The sequence below is a fragment of the Haliotis cracherodii genome, unplaced genomic scaffold (assembly GCF_022045235.1).
Source record: "Haliotis cracherodii isolate W230 unplaced genomic scaffold, xgHalCrac1.p SCAF_16, whole genome shotgun sequence".
NCBI lineage: Eukaryota > Metazoa > Mollusca > Gastropoda > Lepetellida > Haliotidae > Haliotis > Haliotis cracherodii.
In genome coordinates, this window is record NW_027266271.1 from 19,115,818 (window position 1) to 19,140,505 (window position 24,688).

At 36.9% G+C, this 24,688-nt stretch overlaps 1 protein-coding gene across 4 annotated transcripts in view; it reads right to left on the minus strand.

The window, feature by feature from the left end:
- Positions 1-10,089: 10,089 nt before the first annotated feature.
- The window catches only part of LOC139463914 (homeobox protein Hox-A3a-like), a 120,277-nt gene continuing 105,678 nt past the window's right edge, over positions 10,090-24,688 (minus strand). For all 4 annotated transcript variants that reach the window (XM_071245336.1, XM_071245335.1, XM_071245337.1 and 1 more), the window contains 2 exons: positions 19,317-19,813; positions 10,090-13,426 (listed from right to left, as the gene is read on the minus strand). In XM_071245336.1, coding sequence (XP_071101437.1) covers positions 12,675-13,426; positions 19,317-19,710 — 1,146 coding nt within the window. In that variant the 5' untranslated portion in view covers positions 19,711-19,813 and the 3' untranslated portion in view covers positions 10,090-12,674. The remainder of the gene's footprint in view (positions 13,427-19,316; positions 19,814-24,688) is intronic.

Genomic DNA, 24,688 nt, shown 5'->3' on the forward strand with positions numbered 1-24,688 from the left:
GTAAACCGACTTTGGTTCTCACAGCACAATGAATATACAATTGTAATCTAATATTTAACATTTTGTATTGTTAATGTTATCGATACATAAGTAAAGCACCATTTATAAGACTGGCAATGTTCTTATGTGAATACAATAAACTACGTTTATAACGAACACTCTTATAACGAACTGACCGATATAACGAACTTATTTTTTGGACCCGGCCATTTGATGTATATATGCTGCACATACGCTTATAACGAAATACGGTTATTACGAACGAAAATAAGTGGTCCTTTTGAGTTCGTTATAACTGTAGTTTACTGTTTATATATACATGTATATACATGTGTATATGAGCCAGTTCTTTGAAACCATGGTGCAGTCATTGCCATGTAGCAGCATGGCCGTCGACGGTTGTCGATAATGACTTCAGGCATATCTGGTGTCAGATTGCTTTGCATTAGTGAGTGAGTGACTATGTTTTACGCCGCTTTTAGCAATATTCCAGCAATATCACGGCGGGGGACACCAGAAATGGGCTTCACACCTTGTACCCATGTCGGGAATGGAACCCGGGTCTTCGGCGTGACGAGCGAACGCATTAACCACTAGGCTACCCGACCGCCCCTGCTTTGCATTAACACAGAAAAGATGAACTTTGTCAGGGTGGCCACACAGCCTGCCAGCTGATATACCACGACATCCCGGTGCTCGAGTACTCTAAGGTACCAAAGCCATTTAGGATCAAACTTGAAATATGGAAAAGACAGGTTTAAAAATAAAAAGTTTAGTTATTCTTGGACACAAATATTTGTTAAAACGTATTAAATTCGTTTTAACGGTAAAAAGATTCGTTATTACATTACGGAAATAAATTTGTTACTACGAAAAGGTTTTCGTAAAAACGAATATGTTTTCTTTATAACACCAAAATTTGTTTTTCTTAATAATTTCGTGTCTTTTACAGTTTTATATTGCAATTTTGACCCCAATAGGCTCTCGTACTGAGTACAGACAGAGAATTAGACCAGATCCGCATTATTTAACCAGATGTTATTATTTTTTTTCTTTTGATGTAGCTAAACCTTGTCATTAGAGTGACATTTCGTTAATTTTTGGGATCATTTTATATATGCATCGGGTAATCCACACTTCGAGACGAGCGGTGTGTCGATATGTAATCATTGTGTCGAGCGGATCTTGCTTTGACATGACGCTACATCGGGTTAAAAGATGACGTTGGTGAGGTTTTAATGTATGATATGTGTGTGAGTATCAGTGTGCCTTCGCATTGAATTGTTTCTTTTGTCTGAAATTGTTTTATGTAAATACAACAATATAGGAATATACACGTGCTCATTATCAAAAGGTAATCTTCATTGAACGACTGTCTAAAAATGTACAAGTCTATGGACTTTTAACATACTTAATAACTTCGCCATTGAAATAACACCTGAGAGATAATGTGATTTAAAAGACGAATTCAACTCTAAATTCATTCCTCTTCACAATTAGAGAAAGGGGAAATAAATCAAACCTTTTCTGAAAATCAGACGTGTTCATTTGAAGAATTTCCGTCAGAGACCTCCAACGTGACCTCGACATTTCACACGAGTTTTGGCATTGTCAGGACAATATTTTAAATACCAGATTAAGAAAATTACTGAAAGGTTCCGCTTTGATCCTAGTTGGCAATATAATACTCAAATTCCTCCAAACGGCACTGGCGAACTTCCGCTTTCTATAGAAGGTATCGGTAGCTAGTGTAAGGAGACTTCTCCCTCCTGTCTGACAAGGGGTTTGTTCCAAAATGCGAGAGGCGGGGCGGAGGGTAGCGGGGTTAAGTGTGTCTCAATACTAGAGACTTGGAGTTAGCTTCAAACAGGGTAGAAAAAGGGTGCCGACTTTGTTCTGGCGCTGTTTCCCCTGTCTCGTCTGCCTCACAATAATCGCCGCCATCTTGGAACAATGGCCGCCATTTGTCCATGAAATTCCAAAGTCGTTCAAGCGTATCTGTTCAAAGAGCCACGACGTAGGGGTCGCGTTATTATTCGTGACCCCCCGACACCTTTCGGCTCCCCGGATGCTTTCTGGCGACATATACCCGCAACATATACCCGAGGATCGAATATCGCAGTGAGCCCAAGTCAGGTTGATAATCACTTATTACTGTGAATTATGCCAGAAACGTCGGCCTGTTTGTCAAAATGTGAAAGATAATTATACTACCTCTATCGTCTCGCGTTACAAGAGAGAATCCCTTGATGCTTAGGGTATGAAAACTCCCTCCCCTTTCCCAAACTCGTCAAAAGACTGACAAGCGAGCGCCAGTATACTCGCAACTTGTTGTCTACTCCGTGGCACTGACTATCAGCTTGTCGTGTGGTGAATAGTATCACAAAGCGACAGGTCTGTGAACGTAATAATTTTCAGTCTAAGCCAGTGTCGGGTTCCTTGGCTTTCCCTGATTGTTTATCCTCGTGGTCGAAGCTGCATTGATAGATCTAACAACGTAGCTCAACAACGGGAGGGTTTCCGACGTCGACATCCCCGCTGCGTTGTGGCAAAAACAAGCCTCCCCTTTTCCGTTTTTGCAAAGCAGTTCGTGTTTTTTGTTTGTCGACGAATGAGAAAACATTCCGTATTTCGGCATGTTGATAACACTTTTTGTGTTTTATGAGAGCGTTGAGAAATCCTAACCATTTGTTGAAAGATATTTTCCTGTGGAAAAAAATCGTAATATATTCATGTCTCACTTCAGGATTGTCAGCGTGGACTCTAGCTTGACTGTAACCTATCCCTCAATAACGAACAAACAGATATCTCTTACACACTTGTAGATAAAAGAGAAAAAAATATTTGCTACAATGGTGATCATGAACTTTATATCATGGTTTGATTTCTTTTAGTGAGTAAATTGTTTTACTTTGATGGTGATGTATTGACTTTTGAGTATCTCGTTTTCATGGACCGTGATATACTTGAATCATTGCATGATGCTTATCACTGGATTGTCTGGTCCAGACAAGCCGCGGTCGTATGCAAGAGTATTGCGAGTGGGGTGTTAGGCAACAAATGAACTCTTACTTTTTATGACATTTGTGAGTGGCGGGTGCTACCTGTAGAGGAGGACATGCTTACCATTTTTGGCAAACACCTGGTGTCGTTATTGATTTTCAGTGGACAACTGTCTAGACACATGGTTAGCTTCCACTGATGTTGTCTATACAGCGGAGATGGGTGTTTCTGAGAGAGCGGGGTTGGGTGTGTGTGTGTGTGTGTGTGTGTGTGTGTGGGTGGGGTGGGGTGGGGTGGGGGGCAGTAATCCAATTGATTGGTACAGCACAGCGTGTCATTTCTTTATCATTAATATAAGGGCAATGGCATTTCTAGAAAGACACACAAAAATCGTGATCAATTATTATTCTGTTATATCCATTTTGATATATAATGCATAGCTGTAACATCTTACATGTCTCTATAATGACAGTGTTTCAAATTTCTGCTTTAAACATGCAGGCTCAATTCAATATATAGTTACATTTTAATGATGCAAAGGTTACATATCATATATCTCATAACATCAAATATACTAAACCACATTTGCTTCGTTCTCGATGAAATACAAATAACATCATTATAGTTATTAGAATTATTGTAACACACACCTTGCTTTCTGTTCGCATAACGAATAACTGACCTATAATATAACTTTATCAGTCTTAAAAAAACTAATTCAAAGTTTACTCGGTACACTATTGAATGGTATATCTCGTTTGATAAAATCCAGTTCCGAAACTAAGTCAATTAAATTTCCATTTGCCTCTTAGTACGTTTAAAAGCTGTGTGAAATATAGGAAATCTGTCAGTTTTAACTAAGATTCCTGTATATTTCTAATCACGGGAGGTCGCTCGGGGATACCTAACTTTCAGTTTGTGTTTGGTTCTATCTTGAACCTGTGTTAAATGACAGCTTCCTTGTTTTTTTCAAGTGGTTGTCTTCGAATTGTCTCAGATAAGAGTGTCAAGGCGCAGAACCTTTTTGCCAGTTACAGTTATTAAGCTTGTACAATATGTACCACAAGCCTCTTGGGATGTGTGTTTTCGATTAAAATACAAGATGATATCTCGGTGCATATGCCACATGCAAGCATGAAGTTTAACAAGATATTTTAAAATGTTTTTTGAACATTGATATGCATGATATTGAGGAACACACGTCCCTGGTAGCACTATCTGACTCAGGGCTGCTTCAGAACGGGTTTAAAGATTAAATGTCTTGAATAATGCATGGGAAAAGCATTTAAGTTTCCACTTTTCTTTTAATACAGTATTTTTTTGTTCTAATCTCACGAAACGACGACCCGGATGTACTTGTTTGTTTCCCCAAATTACTTGATTATTTTTGTGTACGAATATCGGATTATAAACGACAAAAGTGTTCTGTGATCTCCAATTTTAATGAATAAATTTTCCCTTGAACATTGTGAATGTTGAGTTGCTTTTTGATGAATAATCGTTTGACTGAAAGATTTTCAGATTTTAAATTTTAATGTAAACAATCGGCATCCGCGACATTCCTCTGGTTCGTTCTTGAACTTGTTCGATTCCGCACATACCGACAAAGCAGTAAAAGCTATCACAATAAGCATATCAAAACAGCAAAACAAAGATATAATCAAACACTAATCCATGTCGACAACGAACATGTAGCATAAAATGAACAATTTATTGTAATGGTAAAACGTTTGAGACAGATTCACAAACGAAAAACGTATTTCCAATCGTTTTTAGTACGCGCGGGGAATCTCGAAATGTCAATGGTGATTTAAGCAGCGAGACAAGGTTTTCCGTGTAACAATATTTGCCACAGAGCAACGCCCAGCAAATGACCAGTCACACCATCTCGACTTCTCTCGCGAGAAATCGTGAGATTACGATCGAAGACGTCACTCAAAGTCGGAGAAACAGCAACTCGATAGCTAGGGATTTAAAGATACACACTTCGGTTTTTGACATTTAACCCCAAGCTTCCGGTAACCTCGTTTTCACTTTGTCCCGAGTGTAATTTAGATTTCATCTCTGATGTGATATTACTAAGGAATTGATAGAAAATTGCCAGAATTAAAAAAGGGATACAAGATGCAACGCCACATTTCCTGGAATTTCCAGCGAACAAGGACTGGTAGATTACTACGGACTTAAAACTGACGTTTACCCGCTGAATTCCCTTCCGTTGAACCCGTGACTATGACATTTGGTTATAAGATCACTTGCTCGTGATGAAAGGCGTATCTCTGATGTTTAGATCACTGTCATTAGTAGAAAGCTAAGGTATTATCATTCAGTAAAATATGCACATTTCATTAAATCGCCGCTTGTAGACTCTTAATGTCATAGGAAAGGGTTAGCTTTGTTCGGAAGAAATGGTTTTTAACCATATTAGATGTATTTTTTTATGTAGCGATTTTGAAAATAGTTACAACTAAAAGAAAGTGGTGTATTGGATTCAGATGCTCATTTTGGAACATATTTACCTGAACCAGCGTTGTACATTTGTAGAATCACCATTATGCACATATCAATTTCTTTATCCAATATGCTTACATGGGAATATATCAAACTTGTCCGTACGTTTATCTTTTAATACACACTGCGTTATAACTTTAGTTCTTTACGAATGATTATGAGCATCACTATAAAATTTAGAATACTTAGTCCAGTATAGTTAGTATACTCAACTGGAATTGGATTAATGTTTCGAATAGATATATTGTTACCGTCGAATAGACTTAGTCCAGGGGATTACATCAATAGAGCCAAAACTCGAACGATCTATGTATTTTGCAAAATATTAAGAAACTCGTACAGTTCTTAACTGCGCTTTATTCCTTTTTAAAGTTAATAAACACTTCTTCATGCTTTACCAAACGAATTTAGAGACAGATTTCTTGTGATGTCGAACGATTGTCGACATCATGCTTACGACATATTGTGACGTTCATGCTGCACTGAACCGCTCGCAGTTCATTAATTATTTTTTGAATAAAAAGATTTAATATGATCTCATAAAAAATATTCCCTTTGTGCTTCATGTATTGTGCTTTGTATTAACTAGATTATTTTATTTGAATCGTTAAATAATATATTCGGTTTTTTTGCAATTAAGATTGAATGAATAACTTTTTATCACTTCAAATTTAGAGTACTCTTTGTGTTATTTGTTGCGAAATAGTATATTTTAATCTTTTCAACAAACTATTTTTTTGTACTGAAATGTACAAGGCTGCTTATTAAGGCAAAGATATCCATCTACAAAAACCGATGAGCTTTGATTTAAAAAAGATATAGCACAAGTAAATTATGTTCATATCAGGCAAATGTTATCAAAGTTCAAATACAATGAATTTGATATCATCGTAAACTTAACAAAGATGTAATGCCGCCTTGTCCATTCATGCTCAAAACATCAACGCTGAGAACAAAATGGTTAGATGCACTTATATCCTCCAACAAAGGAACTGACCACAAATTGACACACTCCCCTGTCCCTCATTTTATTATTGACAGCTGATATAGTGTTGATAACAGCATCTCGTTCTTGTTCGATCAAAGGATTCATGTCTCATCAAAGTGCTGATTTCCTTTGTGATGAAAAAAGCAAAACAATGTGTGACATTTGAGCGAAAGGTTAGCGCCTGTGACATTTCATCGTCCACGGGTCATTGAACCCCATGATATAAAAATACAGTTTTAACGGATATTAAATTCTCTACAAAAGCAACTATATTGATTTTGCACATGTTTAGCTTTGTCTGATTGAATGGTGTATGTTGTCCTTCTGTGCTTCCAAGATAACCTTTACTAACCTCATTAAACGAAACTATATTTTGCAATTGAGAAATTAAGTGAGTGAGTGAGTGAATATGGCTTTACGCTGCTTTTAGCAATATTCTAGCAACATCATGGCGGGGGGACACCAGAAAGGGGCTTCACACATTGTACCTATGAGAAATTAAGACATAAATAAAATATGTTTGCATATATTTTTTGGTCTTTGTTAAGATATTTTATTATATCATTTTAAAATTGTGTAGTATTAATATACTGCCAAGGTATATTCAGTTTACAGATACCGCCGTCATATAGCTGGAATATTGCTGAGTGCGGCGTTAAACAACAAACCAACCAACCAATCAGTTTACAGATGGCTACAAATCATGACGTAATCACGTGTACACGAACCAATAATGTTAATAATGACGTATTGCGATAAATAATTGATCCATGTTCACTATAATCATAACAGTATGTATTCATATATTAAACTACTTAATATCTTCCTATATTAATGATCTTTTAAGTGTTTGTATTCCCTGCTCAATATAACTTGTTTAGCTCGAATTAATTCGCATACATCGCATAATGCACTGTGACTTCGAAAGCCGAAGTTGTATGTGTCGAATAAATGTGTTTCTTCCATCTATTACATAACATAATTTATGGAATTAACTCTTATGTGTTACATTATAATTTGTGTTGTCAAACTATGTGTGATAATTTAAAGAAGAGTTACTTATCAATAGCAATACATTCTTTTCCATCTCAAATATCGAATCCCATTTGTATCGGATTCCGGATAACTCGATATATTCGATTGTCCCTAAGACTTTGACTTGCCGAGGCGTCAGTGTACTTTGGACCTTTTACAAAATATATGCATTAAATTACGTTTATATCAAACAGGCTTATAATGAACTGACGGATATTACGAACTGTTTTGGGTTCCGTCCAATTGCTGTATATGGGCTGTAAATGCGTATAACGAACTACGGTTTTAACGAACTAAAATTAGTGATCCCTTTTAGTTCGTTATAACCGTAGTTTATTGTATATATTTTGTACAAGGTACAAAGTACAGTGACGCCTCGATAAGTCGAAGTCTTAAGGACAATCGAATTCGTAGATACTTTCAATGGTCAGACCACGTGTCCCTAACAATGCTACGTTCACAGAAAACAAGATACACCTCTGATCTTGCTAAAAAATATATAGGTTTCACTATACATTCTTCAATAATCATCACATATCATTTCCAATTGTATATGAATCACGTTTTTCCCGTTTACTCAAATTCCGTCTGCCACAGTCACTTGCTACAAGTGTGGCACAGGTTGTCCACGCCAGGTGTTGCCACATTGATATTATTGTGATTTGTATGCAGGTACTTAATATTTTGTCAATTCTGTTATGGGACAGGAACAGTTATAAGCTCAAAGTGGAAAAGGCGTTACGATATGGAACCTAAAAGAGTGTAAATGTATGGTAGTAACTTTTTGTCAAAAGAGTTTGCCCGACTGGCGTATGAATGATGGAGGCGATCCCACATTTCACACGGATGATTTCTGAACGATATCATTTTGATGTCGATATGGGGGGATATATGGGAAACATGGATGGCAGAGTTTATTATATGAAATGTAGGTTGGTGACTATCGGAATTTTGTGAATAGAGGTTGGTGTTTGAATGAGATCTATATAAACCATTCGCTTTTTTCAGCGTTGAGTAACGAAGAGTTCCCAGTTCGTGATCGCGGAATGGGGAATGTTAAAGAAAAAAACAACAGGAGTTGCACTTGTGAGATCGAAATCCAGTAAAACTCGTTAATTCCAACTTCAATAATTCGAATTTCGTCAACTCGAACTTTGTTCACTCGAGCTTCGTTAAATCGAACTTTATTAACTCGAAATTCATTAACTCGGGGTACGAGTTAACAAAGTTCGATAAACAGCTCATCTCTGAAAAAGACGTTGTGGCCATTTGTCAACATAGTGACCTGTTGTTGGCCGTTCTGTGGAGTTTTGTGGATTTACAATTACATATATAGTCATACAAACCCAGTTCTATTTGAGGAGAATATAACAAAGATTGTATGATGTTGACAGGCGTATATATAGAGAGATGTATTGACTCAACATCTTGTGATTCGTCTGATTTAATAAAATAACAGCTAAAACCATTGTTGTATTAAGCTGATTGAGATGTACATGTATGCGTTGTGTATTCACAAGCGGTATATAGTAAGCATTATGCATAGCTAGAACGTACTGTTCATACAGAACGTCAACGCCAGAGAGGAACCAGTCTCGATTATCTGATTGCATTGGACGTTAAAGGCAAAATAGTGGTAACATTTATATGAATGGACCCCTGTAACTCCTGTGACACCTGAACCAAATTGCACAAAGCGGTCTTAGTGCTAAGATGATCTTAACTCCCATACTTTAACATAGGCTTACAATAGTCTTAGCGCTAAGATCGTTTTGTGAAAGAGGGTCCAGGTGTTCGCGAAAAGAGTAAACCTGTCCAGCCATCTACCATCATTGTAATCTACTGATTTCAACACGGAACTTTTAATGGACATGTTGAATTCAGTGTATCAAATGAATTTTGAAGTGATTCGTTATTCTTGGTAGTGGTATTATATGCTTACACATGCTAGCACTTCCCATATACGAGTTGGTATTTGTTGACAGCGATATTGACAATATATATACGTCTGTCTACATAGACGACCGATCAATATTTTCTGGACATGGCCTCTTCGGTCTTGTGGTATTTTAACGAAGAGAGAGAACAATCTCGTCGCGAAGAGCGACTGGAGTCCATTTTGGTTGTCCGTTTGGAATGCCCCAATGACCGTTGATGTCATCAGCGTTCGGTGATGACCTCTCACGTCATAACCTTGTTGACGGCCTTGTCAGCGTATCTTCCGACACCTGATCAAGAAGGCTTTTTTTGCCATGTTGTCCTTTTCAGACCTTAGCAATTGTTGTGTAGCATAACGGTCACACAAGAACACGCCGTACCTTTCACCTGTGCATCCATATATAAATGCTAAGGTGTGTCATAAAATCAAGTGTACCAAAGTGTTACACTACACTCGTTCGGGGCGTTGCTGATTCAGCGATGTGCCCTGATGGAGCATTATCACTACAACAGTTCAATTCATGCACAGTTTAGACAAAACAAACAAGTGAATATCATTGATCATATTTTTACTTAAAAACTCAAAAATATCACAATTTCTTTCCATATTTCGTATACAAATAATTGAAACACAAAAAATCAATCTAATAGTTCGATGCCGCTACTTTTACCATGCAAACATTTGACACACTACACTAATTGTGGAGGGTGGGTGTGGGCTATAGGCACAAGATGTATCTATCAAATGAAACGAACTCAATATAACAGCGATGGCTTCTAATCTATATAGTACCCTGATTTCCCGACGCTATTTGCTCCTGTTGCCTTTAAGGAATTAGAATCCCAAATACATGAATACGGGAATATAACACAGAAATGGGTTTTGTTGGGGTGACGAAATTAACGAAATTAACGAAAAGCACGTTAGTAAATGATTAAAATTAACAAGTGGTACAATGATGGTTCACGGGTAGTGATTTCATATTTGTAATTACCATGTTAGTTATACATTTATGTAAACACTTTACCAACAAATTCATTAAGGATGTTCCTTAAAAAACATCAAATGAAAATGAACATTGTTGAAAGAAAATGTGGATATCGAAATACCGTTTGCCACGAGCCCGAATAGAAATATTCTGTCATGAAATAGTTACATGAGCATTGACATGTTTGTCATGGGGATAAACGTTAATGGAATTCAAATTATCCATGATAAATGTGGTAATTATTACCGGTTGCCAGACATGACACAAATAGGGCCACACGTGACATATTCGCCTGATGATTCCTATGCTGCAACAGGGCTTGGCCTGTGAATAAACCTGCATGACCTTATTTAGTCAATTTGCCCTGGTTCATTTAGATCACACTTATTACGTCACTAAGCACTTGTTTGCCCCCCTGCGAAGAACGATCACAATGTACCCTCTATTCACTACAGGATCCCGTTAGACTTAATAGGTAATAAACGATCCAGATCACGGAGTGAGTGTATCGAATTTCGAGTTTCAATAATTGTCAAATTAAGAGGAAAGGATCTCGGGGTTTTTTAACAAAAGGATTTAGCCTTTGAAATTTTCTATAACGGGGTATACCTTTAATTGAATCACGATTCGTTTTTTTTCGCCCGAGTGATCAAAGTTTGGCTTTTCATTATCCGCTGGACAGAAAGCAGCTGTAATGCGCATGTTCATTCCACCCGCCTGTTTGTCCAATATGTCGGGTGGCGTTTGATTGCGTCATCGATGAATGGACTCCTGAGTTCGAAATTCCCCGACCAATTTCACCCAATTGTCTGTTCTCGTCCAACAACGGTCCCAAATGTCGCGCGTGCTTTCAATAAAGATATGGGCGACTGGTCGCCTGAATTAGTCCTCTGCTCAAAAGCCCCTATCATCCTGCCGGTCTTACTTCGTTCAAAACAATCAAATAGACGACAAAAGGTCACAAAGCTAATTCGTTTATAAGAGCGATATTACAGGATTAGACCCCGATTGCATTGTACTTCATTTTCCCAGCAGATCAAAGAGGGCGATTAGTACCACGCCTCAGCTCATCTGTGGGGTCAGTTCGCACAGGTGTAAATGGGCCAGGGGCGCTTATATTACCTACATACCTACGTTAGTCAACCACGCTAAGACTTAGAAGCAATTTCAAACGCGATGCTGACAAAAGAATTGACAATACCCAGACCATCAAAGTCCTGTCACCTTTTCTGAGCTTGCGAAGCGACATGAAGCGTCAGACTGTCTCCCTCAAAACGTTACATAAAATACGTTTGTTTTAGTTTTCCTTAAAATAAATTATGATATCATCTGGACATTTTATCAGAATATATTTGCATTTCATTAAAAAATGAGTAACAAATGCAACACCGGTGGAAAAACATGTTATATTTTTAAACGATTTGAAACTGACGTAGATCAGGGCATCGGTGTAAATCATGAAAACGTAAATTGTGTAAAAAATTGGTTTATGGAAAGTATTTTGTCGCTCTTATTTTGTGATATGTTTTGCGAATGTACTGTGATACCCGCTGTAGAGGGATATCTCTCAACATTGGTTTTGGTGGCCCATAGGACTGTGACGCAGAGTTGCCTCCCTTTGGCACACCGGAAACCTGTGGTCGTGAGTTCGAATCCCAGGTTCGCCCTGATTATGTTTCCATATTTGTCAGCACCATCGTCCTCATGGTTCCACCAAAATGGTAAACATGTAAGACCTCCCTTGTGACGCCACAGTATAACTGAAATACTGTTTAAAGCGGCGTTAAACCACACTCACTCACTCACTCACTCACTCTGAATATACAGCCCTATCGTGGCTGTTATTATCGTTGAGCAGAAACGCGACTGAGTATTATGGCAAGAAAACTACAACACGTTGTCATGGAGCTTGTTTAGACTGTCATGTCCATTTCAGAACAATCAAACTATAGACATGACTACTGTATCTACACTAGGTGACTACGATCAACAAAGATATATATATATAATGCATATATTCAGGTTACCTCTGGATAAATAATAGTCTGAATTTGGCCACGGGATTGGTTTCAAAACGAATATATTTCAGGATCGTCCTTGTCAATAACTGGATTTCGCTAATCTCTATTGTCTAGAAGCATGCAACATACACACATAAAACAAGGTATTTCAATCATTCAAAAATAGATGGCAATAAATTAAACTTCCGTCTACAAGTGAGTCAGTTTGGGGATATAATCATACGACCCCTGATTGTACCCATTCGAAGCAATTGAGCAACTCATCTGTGACGTCATCATGGGAAGTGATGACGTCATACAGTGTCCCTGGTTAACATTGTCCATGTGTTGTACATCGGGGTACATACCACCCGTCATCATCATCCCGTTACCATGGTAACCCCTGTTCGTTGGGGGCATAGAATGCTGCATGTATTGTCCGTTCGGGGGGTACGGCACTTGAGTGTTCTGTGGGTAGGGACTAAGATTTGACTGCCCGCCTGAATGTTTCATATTTAGGGAGGGGCTGTCCTTCTGGGGTAAGGGGCTAACCTGAGGAGGGTTGGCCATGCTGCCTTGACTCCCCGGCCTTTGCTGAGGGTGCATACCGAGGGTTTGGTCACAGGGGGGTTGGTGGTCAGGGGTGGGGATGAGACGATGAGAACCGGTGGGGGTGGGGGGTTTCATCCCGTCCCCAGACAAGTCATGGTTCTCCGAATCACTCCCTGAAAAACTCCCTTCGGATTTGGAAGCCATTTTGTCCGAGCCTTTTCCCCTCGACTCCTTCTTGTGCTTCATGCGTCGGTTCTGGAACCATATTTTTATCTGTCGCTCCGTCAGATTCAATAACGCCGCCATTTCTATCCTTCGCGGCCGACAGAGATACCGATTGAAATGAAACTCTTTTTCCAATTCGACAAGTTGAGCGCTAGTATAGGCTGTCCTGGCTCGCTTCGTGGGCTCTGAAAGGACAAGCAGGTTCTCCAATGAATTTCACATGAACAGACATTCGTCTAAAGCAGATAACCCTATCGTGGCAATCGCTATTGTTCTTTCGTTTCACATTTGCATCAGGAGTGGCACTCGGACAAGCTGACCTACACAGAGTGCTTCTTCGGGGATACAAGACTGCTTCGTATGTTGTAGATCGTGTAGCGCAAAAGTGCCCACTGTCATACTCTTCATAAAAAAACATATCTCCACAATGAACTTAAAACCTTATATATTCACCTTTAAACGTAACGTGATAACTTTAGCCGCAAGCATATGTCATTGCTCTCGTAATTTTGATCTGAACGATAACACACGCTTGATAACAGTGTAAGAATTTACATCGAAACGTCACTAAATGAAATAAACCAGATTGTTTCTTATTTAGAGTGATGTGATTGAAGTTTTAAAAAATGAAATATACCTCAATCAATATATAATCAACAATTCATAATTATTCTTAAGTTAACAATTGTTATTTAAATATTTACAAGGTACACGTTCTATACAATATACAGGACGTTGACATTGCTGTTCCATTCACGTGTCTGTCATATAGATATAGATATATATTATTTCCACCGACAGAGACGGAAACCAACTTGACACTGCTTGTCCATCACACGGTTCTATTTCTTTGCCCTATATATATATATATCGTTTACAGAGTGAAGGTATCGCATGTAGATTTCTTTCAATGGTTAATCGCTTGTATATTGACAACATACATCAATAAGGAACACGATGTCAAAACAAGATGTCAACTTTTACTCATGAACGGTTACTAATACTGAGGACAGTACAATAGTGAAATAGATTAAGGTCAGTGTATGTATATTTCATTCTTGCCCAGCTGTTGAGTGAAATGAACACCTTAACCTATTTAGCTCCGTGGTCTTTCTGTATCTTCACTGAACCATAGCTCCTGGTGGCACGTTCACCCCAGACAGAGTGGGTTGTGGGGACTCTTGACTCCAGTAACAGTGGAGACTTTTTGTGCAAGTCAGCTCGTTTAGGTCAGATAAGCGTAATAGTTTGTACAGGTAAATTCGGATATTTGACAATTCTTAAACTAAATTTCATAACACACTTCTTTACATAAACATTTATTATTATTATTTTTATTACTATTATTATTATTGTTGTTGTTGTTGTTGTTGTTGATAAGGCGCAATAAACTGAGTCACTAATCTATCACGTTTTTGTACGGTTATATTCACTAACCATAGTTTTACATATCATATGCCTTGATAAGTTATTTAAATCTTTTCAACATGCGAATAACGCTATCAACGGCCTGGACCGCGATCTCAGGAGCGCTGGCTTGATTATTGGATTCAAACATACAGCTCCGAGTATTTTACCTATTGTTATAAATGCAACATCTTCCGACTGAAAACATATATTTTATTTTATTAATTTCCCGATATAGTCAACATTGAATCTGGCATGGTCTATCGATAATTGCCATGTCATATTGCTTCCCATCTGGACTGTATTGTCTGTGATGTTTCTATTATGAAAGTACATAAAATCACGGTACTTGTCACCTACATAGAATGTATAGGGAAGAAAGGCGAAACATCCTTTACGCGAATTTATAGCTGAAATCTGCCAGCGACCGTTGATCGAGCAGTGATTCCATAGTTTACTAAACAATGACAGGTATAGATTAGTATGGATTGTAACACATGGTTAGCGCTCATTTCATATCTGCCTGAGTCAAAACAGTCATATATTTGCATAATCAAACTCTCCTATAGATTTTTTCGTCCGGGATAGCTCGAGGTGGAAGAGAAAATATGAATGCTTTGAATAATAACGAATTTTCCTCTTTTTTCTTGGAAAGTAATGCATTATTCACTGCAATAACAGACTTTTATATTTTGTCATGTGGGCCACCCCTTGAGTTTTGTGGTTACATCGCCCTTAGTACATCAAAATAGAAAGAGAAAACGTCTTTCTGCTCCACTCAGAATCTGATGAATTTACCCTTATATAAAGTTCATTAATATTCATTCCACAGGATTGTATTTGGAAGAACTGACACGGATAAAAATGAACAGACTTCATCATAAAGAATCTTTGAATGGATTATTATTATATTATACCGTTAGGTAGATGAAGAACCACTAATGTTCAGAAGGAAACTGATTTTTAAACGTTATTTCGGTGCAGCTTTTTGTTTTAACAGATTTTTCTTATGATTATTGAAAGGATTTGGTCGCTTTCATTTACATGACCAGCAGTTGGTTTACAGATCATTACAATATGTAGACAGGGAAAATATTAATTATAGATTCGATATAAATTATATCTCATTTTTAATGGTGACATGAAATACCTTATGTATTTGTAAGATCCCAAACATAGAATTAAATATTGCATTATATTGACGTGGCTTCATAACAGACATTATTATAGAATTTTCACATCCAAAAGTCATTTCACATTAAAAAAACAAATATACTATCTTTCATACTTATTTAAGCTTGTGGTTCATGTTTTTAGTGTTACAATTATTTTTTATTCATATTCATGATACAATATACCACTGTTTCAGATGTATTTACATTTGAACTTTCTCAAATATCTTTACATGTTCTGTGTTTTAATGTTCACTTAGTTTTTTATCATTCCTCCATAAACGGTAAAAGCTACCAGTGTTTTCCTTGGTACATTACTTTCCTGTCTGGCATCGTGGATCCCAAGGCAGGGTTATCAGATGATGTGCCTGGCATGCACAGTACTAAGACTATAGCTAGTGTAGCAAAGTCGAAAGTTCCCAAATCCAATACTGGTTGTCAAGGAACCTTCAGAGAATCTTATCTGACAGTAGAGGCACTATCTGCTCGTAGATCGCTCCGCCGACTCACTGACAGCGGGATTGGAGACAAGAACTATTTTATCTCGCGGAATCACATAACAAGAAGTGCAACACGTTTATCTGAATCGTCCGTTTTTTAAGTTTGTTTTTGACGAAGCGGCGTTCTTTAATTGAAACAGCGTGTTTGCAGACTTACAATTTCTGTCATATCAGTCCAGCCCAGATCCAAGAGGTTATTTATAAACCCAGTCAGAACAGGCGAAAATGTTTCAAAAATACTGCCCCTCAATAGAAAGAATGTTGCAAGATGCGCTATCTTTGTTTAATACTGAGTGATCCTGGAATGATAGCATCGAAAACACAAGATTGACATGCCCCACTGAAGTACATTTTGGGGGTGAACTACGATAAAAAAAAGGAAGGAATCTTACTTTTACAATATTTCATTATTCCTATACCGTACACTCCTATAAAGGGGCACTCCTTTTCTGTTTATCAAAGTGGCAATCCATGTAATATATGGGCGTACTTACGTAAAGAATTGGCTCAACCAGAAGTACGGTAGAAATATTAACATACATGTTACACAGAAGTAATTCAACTCGCTCCGAAAATGCCTTATAAATAACAACAGCGAAGAAACAACATTTTTATTTTGGTTTCGAATGTATTCATTATCAAAAACATGCTTTTTACTTACAGCGTGTTTGAATAAATGTTTATCAATAGCCTTTGTGTTATACTTAAAAATCAGATAATGCTTATTCAAGATGTATTTTGAGCAGAGGATAATGCTTTATGTTAACGCATTGCATGATACCTACATGGAACACACATGGTTTCCAGCTCGTTCATGGTTTGTATACATAAGACGTGGTGAGAGGAAGTGATATTGACACGAAATTGACATCTGCTTCTATTATTGACAGTTTTTGTTCACCAGCATGCATATTGACACAACTGTGTCATTCATTACACAAATAAGACACTGGTGTAAAGAACCGAATGCATGCAGGGATCATAAACTGCTAGAAACATGTGCAGGTTCTCAGTGGAAACAAACACAGACAGATAAAATGAAGCGGTTTCCAATGCCTTCTGTAAATTTGATTGAAATGCATTGTTGTACATTACACTTGTGAGTCATCTATGATATAAAGCTTTAAAAATTGACAAGAGATGTATCTATATTGTAGGCTGACCTGTAGTATTTATATTGAGTAACCCTTTCACGACAATCTGGAACATTTATATTTTTGTAAAATTATATATTACACATACTTTACAAATGGAATTTTGCGAAACAAAAGTATATATGACTATGTGACAATTTGATATATAGCCCAACTAATATAAACATGAATATTTAAATAACTTCAATGTCTTACACAATGAATATTGTTATGTTACCTTTATGAAATCCCTGTAATGCTCAATTTGCCATAAAAGAAGTCACATTTTGGTTCATCGTCAAAGCAAAATCCTACCCATGAAAACACACAATAACATCAACCCAACAGATTTATTTTGACACGTATTTTGAATTATAGTCAGGTAATTTTAAGTGCTGAACTGTATAAGTTTTCTCTGAGAAATATACACCTCACTGATGGAGTGATCACTTAGAGGTGGAATTACGCTTCTAATTGCGTCTTTGACATTTTTATATTCACGCGATGAAAAATTTATGTGACCAGCGTTCAAGTTTATCTGCTCCACTGCGTTCGAGTGAGCTAAATGTTATGGGGAGAAAATCCCCCCAAGAGCTGAGATAGGGAGGCGAGGCGGTAGCAGGGTGTTTTAAGGCATTTAGGGGGAAAATGGAACTCACTATCGTTTAGGAGACAACCATTTACGATCGCTAAATTAGGACTGAACATAAATCTCGGACCAGTCCGCTAAGCCTTATGAGACGTTTACCAGTATGGCTTGAAGGTAAATTTGCCGGAGCAAATTTGTTTCGATAAAACAGCCATACATACATAAATATGAGATAAAGGCTGATTTATATGATCTCAGGTTATAGCATTATAAAAGATTGTTATTCTGCCTCAGTGAGTTTATGTTATGATTATATTATATTAAGGTAGGATCCCTTTATGTAAATGATAATAATAAAAAAGATAATATATTTAATACTTGTTAAAAGATACATTAACGAATTATGCGTGTAAAGTTAAGATATGAAGTGTGTGTATAAAGTCATCGCATGGAAATGTACTCAGTCATATGGGATAGTTATGAAAAAGCGTGTTATTGCTGCCACTTTATCATTTTTGACAAAGGATATCATCAAGGATAAATATTGTTGAATAACTATGATTTATAACTGAATTGTAAGATGGATGAAGTTACACACATAATATTCAAAATAATGAAAAAGGGTAGGATATATTTATGAATTTCAATATATATTTGAATCATTATCACCATGTAACGATATTTCTTTAACAAGAGCAGCTTCAGTGTACATTAATAAGCCACGTGTTGATTATCATGGTAACTGAGAATTCTGAAGCTAGTTCTAAATTACACTGTCAACCCAAGACGAGAAATCAATGACAGTTTCACATATATAAAAAAATACGAAATAACAAAATTCTAACTGTGATAGATGTTATACGTTCCAAACGTCCTGATATTGACATGACATTTGATTGACATTACTAAGTACACATGCAGTAAGGCCTACATAGTAGTGCAATTGAATTCATTTAACTGGAGGAAATTATCCAAAATAGGGAATTTCCCAGTCTAGATTTTTAACACATCGTTCGTCATTCTGTCCGACATTTAGCCAGTCGAAACCAAAACAAATGCAAGCGGCACAATCTAAATCTCATTAATCATTTACACTGTAAAAAAAACTCTCTAAGTGTTTAAACCTTCTTGCGCGGCTGACGCATCATTCTGTCAGTGCTGCGTCATTCATCTAATAGCACTGGCGATCACCGACCGGCATTAGATAGTTCTAGTTACGCGTTTATTGCCAACCTAGGACTCGCGACCAATACATCACTCACTACGGAACTTACCTGCGACGCTTTGTCGCTGTTTGGAGTTCTGTCTTGATTCTTTCATCCATGGATATATCTCCTGTTTGATAGACGGATTCGGGTGAAGATTGTTCACCCCTGGTCCACATGGAAGGGACGAGTTTTGCATACAGGAATTATTATACTGTGAATCGTTGTAATCTTGCATACATGTGTCTCCGTTACCCTGACTCGCATGGTTTTGCACTGCACAACTGGTAGAGCTGTAGTAGCCACTCGACTCTGGACAGCCCGAGTTGTAGTTGAACGCATTGTCATACTTATATCCGCTTTCGGATGGGTAGAAACCTTGGTAAGACGGCATTTGTTCACAATAGCCCTTCTGCATCTTTCGAATTCCAAACTTTATTTCATTCTGAGGGGCAGCAGACATAGTTAAGCCCCAACTTATCACTGCATGTTACGACTCAACACTGTCACGTGACTCCGCGTCGACCAATCAGCGCCGACTCGCCTCTCGCTCTGTTTACAGTGATCTGCAAAGGAACACGTGGAGAGAGACATTTCAGTGCTATGAAATCGACATCAATTATTCTAAGACCATATAAATCAACGAAATTGCCCAGCCTGACAAAACTTGCCTTTAAATACCCTACCCTCTAGAAACGTAGGACAAATTCCCAGTCAGTCTTTGCGTAAGCTTCTAGTTAGGATTTTGAAAAGAGTTTTAAAAGTGAATTGTGTGATTTTTCGACACATTTGAGCTCAGTGGGGGTGAGCGTTACAAGTCTATTGTGGCAGAAAAAGGCAACTTGACCAGTCCAGTGGTCATTGTGTGTTGGTCAGTGTGTCCAAACTACGCATTCTTTAACTGGACAAGTGCTAAAGCGTGTGAGGTAAGATTGTCTCAATTAAAACGAGGGTATTGACATAACACTTCTTATGTCGAGCCCATAAACCGCCTTTCCCGTTACACAGTAAACGCTACAGTCTTGAGTTTGTTAAATAGCTAGCATCTACCCCTTCCTACCGGGCCAGTGAAATAGACAACAATGTTTTAATGGGATTATGTACCTAATATTCCATTTACAATTATATCACAAAACTAAACTAGAAATTAAAAAAATAAATTAAATATTTTCTGTCAAAACTTTCATTAGCGGAAACAACGACATTAAGGTAATAAAAATTTAGTATTTAATTATTTTTTTCATTATATTATTATTTTGTGTTGTGCAAGATGATTCTTATGGCTATAGAAGACCGAAGTGATAATTATGTGATTGTCACATTAAATTTGCAGCCGAAATAATTCGACCCATTTGTTGCATGGTATAGTTAAATTATCATATGCACAATAGTCTAACGTCATTGCTTCTCGTTATCATTGCATCTGCCTGTATTATACAATGCATGTTGAATGTTTCGACAGCCTAAGGCTGCAGTGTCAACTCTCGAAGCAGACATCCTTATGAATTTGAAAAATATGCAAACAAAAGAAGGATCGAGAAAATTTTAATTTTTGAGTGACTTTCAATGTTTCGGAAGTTCCGCATAAAACTTAGCTTACGGGCGATAAAATTTGAATTTTTGCCATATCTGTTTAATTACACAATTTAAAACTTGATTAAAAATGCTTTCATGTTAAAAGCCACGTCGTCGCTGCAAATCACCGATTGTATTTAACATGCGCCGAATTGTGATCGGCAATTATGATCGTGTTTTGTCAACGCTGGAAGAAATACGACCTGGGAATATGTGCTCATTGCGTTATGTGAAACTGGTGAAATTTTCCAAAGTCACTAAAACCTCCCGTATTACGTCCTCTGATTGCAATAATGTCCTACTTATTTTCACAGAACATTTCAAATATTTTTTAAAATATGCATTAGACTGGTGCCGTTTTATAACTTTCTCTGTTTGTTTTCTGTTCGAAGTACCTATTTTATTGTATAAAAATAAAATCATTTATTATCATAAACAATCATAACTGAATTTTCGGTAAAACTGTTCATTGCATGCGATTTGTTATTGAAAATAAATATTTTATCTAAATAAAATGTACGTATTTTAATTGACAAAATGCATCATGAATGTCAATTCGTTTACAACCGACAACTATCGAAAGCTAATTCTGTTAACAAAACAATCACTTTGAATAATATTGATTTATCCATGCTACAAACATTGTTTATAAACACACATTATCCCATAAACTTGTTAAACTTGACACATCATTCATTAAAAAGTAAATTCACTGAACTAAAGAACACATCATCCTTTGCATTTATTGCTGAATTTTATTTATTGGCGTTTTTACACTCACTGAGACGTTTATCTCCCGTAAGCATTAAACATCAACACGAGTATTGTTGTTGCAAACTTGTAATATAAACACAAGGAGCGATGTTTCTGTCACTTTTTTAAAGCTATGAGTAATAAATACTATTTTATGCCTACCAAAATGCTGGCAAATAAGTTCTAACAAAGGCACACCAGTTTATTCACTCAGAGTCTACTAACACAATATTTTGTAAAATAACTTCATTTGCCTGTAATTTGAGGCATTTTTTGCCTTCTTGAAAACCACTAAACCTTTTCTTCCGCGAACCTGTTATATCCAGGCCCTTAATGCAAAATACATACGTTCACGAAAAAATCATTTCCGAAACATGAAACTTTGAGTATAAAAAACACCATCCCAACTGACTTGATACGAAAAACATGTGCCTAAGGGAATACGGAGTGTTTTCTTTGAACGTGTTCAGACAAAGTAGCCTTTGTCATTTGGGATTAAAATATGACATATTAATCCGATAAACTGTCTCCCCATATAGCTCTGGGCAATAAAACAGTTGGTAACAAAATTGTCCTATTGTTGTCTATATAGGATAGGGGAAATATCCAATTCATAGCAAGGGAACGAACAGCTTGTGTTTTCTTTATCCCAGGAAGATACACCGATTTATATCTCTTAATGTACACACTTGCCTTTCATGAAATCGACACGTGTACATTTCAGTTGTATGTGACACTGTATATGTGATATAAGAATCAGCGTATGTAAATATCACTTAATTATTATGAGAGTTTTACAACATTTCCCTTTGAACCTAATTATTTCATGGGGTTAAATTTTGATTTTTCCCCACAAATATCTGATACTGTATATCTTATAAATCAATCATTGATAGTAGAAATATACACAGGTGCACGGGAATGTAAATATACATATGAACTACTGGATTAATTCACGAGTTCCAAATGTTATGAAACTATTATTAATTATTCATCAGCAATATTAACTTGAATGTGAATACTATATTCTTCGTCAATGACCCGCAAAAAGTACAACGTAATATAATGATCGACCGCTATTTTTTAATGATTTGAATGATCATAGTTTATTTGGCTCAATTTATGTACACAATGGTGTTACTAATATCTATATTAGCCAAATACCAGAAAACTATAATTACCAACTGATACAAGTATTATGAGATCAACTCGCGGGTAGGTAATGAACACACACACACACACACACACACACACACACACACACACACACACACACACACACACTATGTTCTGAAAAACACATCAATCATTATCACTCGTCTTACATTCAAGTCTATCTTCCCCATGATGAGTATTACTGGTAACAACAAGTTTAATCATGATAAAAACATATATCTTTTTCCCTTTTGCCGCATCCTTGTCAATTTCGTCAATGTCAACATCATGAATATCACATACCATCATTTTCTTTGGAAGCAAAATTACATCTCAAATCCATTTAAATTCCCTGAATTTCAAAGATGGGTCATGTTATGGAAAATAGTTTTAAGTTTCACGAACAATATATAAATACTATGTATCTTGAATATATTTGAAAACATATATCCCACTGCCATATACCATGTTCCAGATGGGCAGACTTTAAATAGACATATGTGTCCAAAATCTAGTCCCAGGCGGTGTATCAAATTATAATCTGTCATTGAAATCTTAAACAAAGATGGCCTCTTGACTACTGACACGGAGCGAAACGAATCGGTGATGGATGGCCACGCCTTGGTCACCGCAGAGTGGACAGTGTCCAGAAGGCCGAAGACGCAGGCAGGGGGGCGGGGCGAAGTGGAGAGCAAGCGTTGGGGGTTCGAGAGAGGGGTAGGCATCGCTAGGAGCAATGGCAACATCTGCTTTTGTGTCCAGGGGAGTTAAAACTATTAGCTTGAATCGTGTTTAAATAAAGTGTTGGGCATGGGGTAACAGTTTTTATTGCCATACTTTACCAGTGAAAGAAAATAGACAATACATTTCAATGAAATCGATATGATGTGCACGTGTAAAGTAGCATGTATCGATATTTCCGTGCAGTGGATTCGGATTCAAGTTCATGAATATTCATACATCAGTTTACTTGTGCTGCTTCTATGAATATGCATTACGCTGGTTTATTTACAAAGACGATTGGAAAAGGATTTGGGTTGACGTAATTTAGTGTTTGTAAGATGGAAGACTGCACATAATATTATACATTTAGTTTCAAAGTTTCCCTGGCGGAGTTTCTCCAGAGAAACTATTTGAAGTTATATATACGCATACGTATTGAGGGTACCAGTATGTATATGAATTGTACGTTATTAGGTGATAATACAAATCTTAACTAGAACTGAGAAAGCAAACGACCTCTCCAAATGTACATTACTAATTCACGCGGCTCCATCGTGATATGAATATGGGATATAATAAGATACAGTTTTACAATTTAAACTACGCAGATATGTATTTTTAACAACGAATACCATTCTTTGTTTAAATACACAGAGGCCACATCATTATTCAGACTCGTGAAATTCTACACTTCAAGCGTTAACGTTTGCAATATCTCAAACTGTTAAACTTAAAACGAATGCTGTGTAATTTTCTCTGCTTTTTGAAACAACTAATAAATCATTCTAACACTTCAACAATTAAACTTTTTTTAAATATCTGTAACGGATACCGTGCAGGTATGTTTACGGTAATTCTTTTTTTTTTTAATAAAAAACGAGGAATTATTGAAGATCGGAAATCTGCACCTAAGTATTTAATGGACTCGACTTGTATTTTCCTAAGTGTATATTTTCGACGGCTTCGAGTATGAAAAGTCGTGCGTGATTGTACGCCAAAGTACAAACGTGAACACGATCAAATCGCGCCGTATCACACACGCGCTAACACAAAAAGACCGCGTTTGACAAAATAATAAACCTTAATGGCCGCTCTAACATGGGTACACCAAACGGAAAGGAACAAACGGATTAATTTGCTCCAGATGAAGCTAGGACGAGAAGTATCTATTTTGACAGACGAAAGGGTAGAAATTATATTAGGGAAACAAAAACGATAAATCTAATATTACAGAT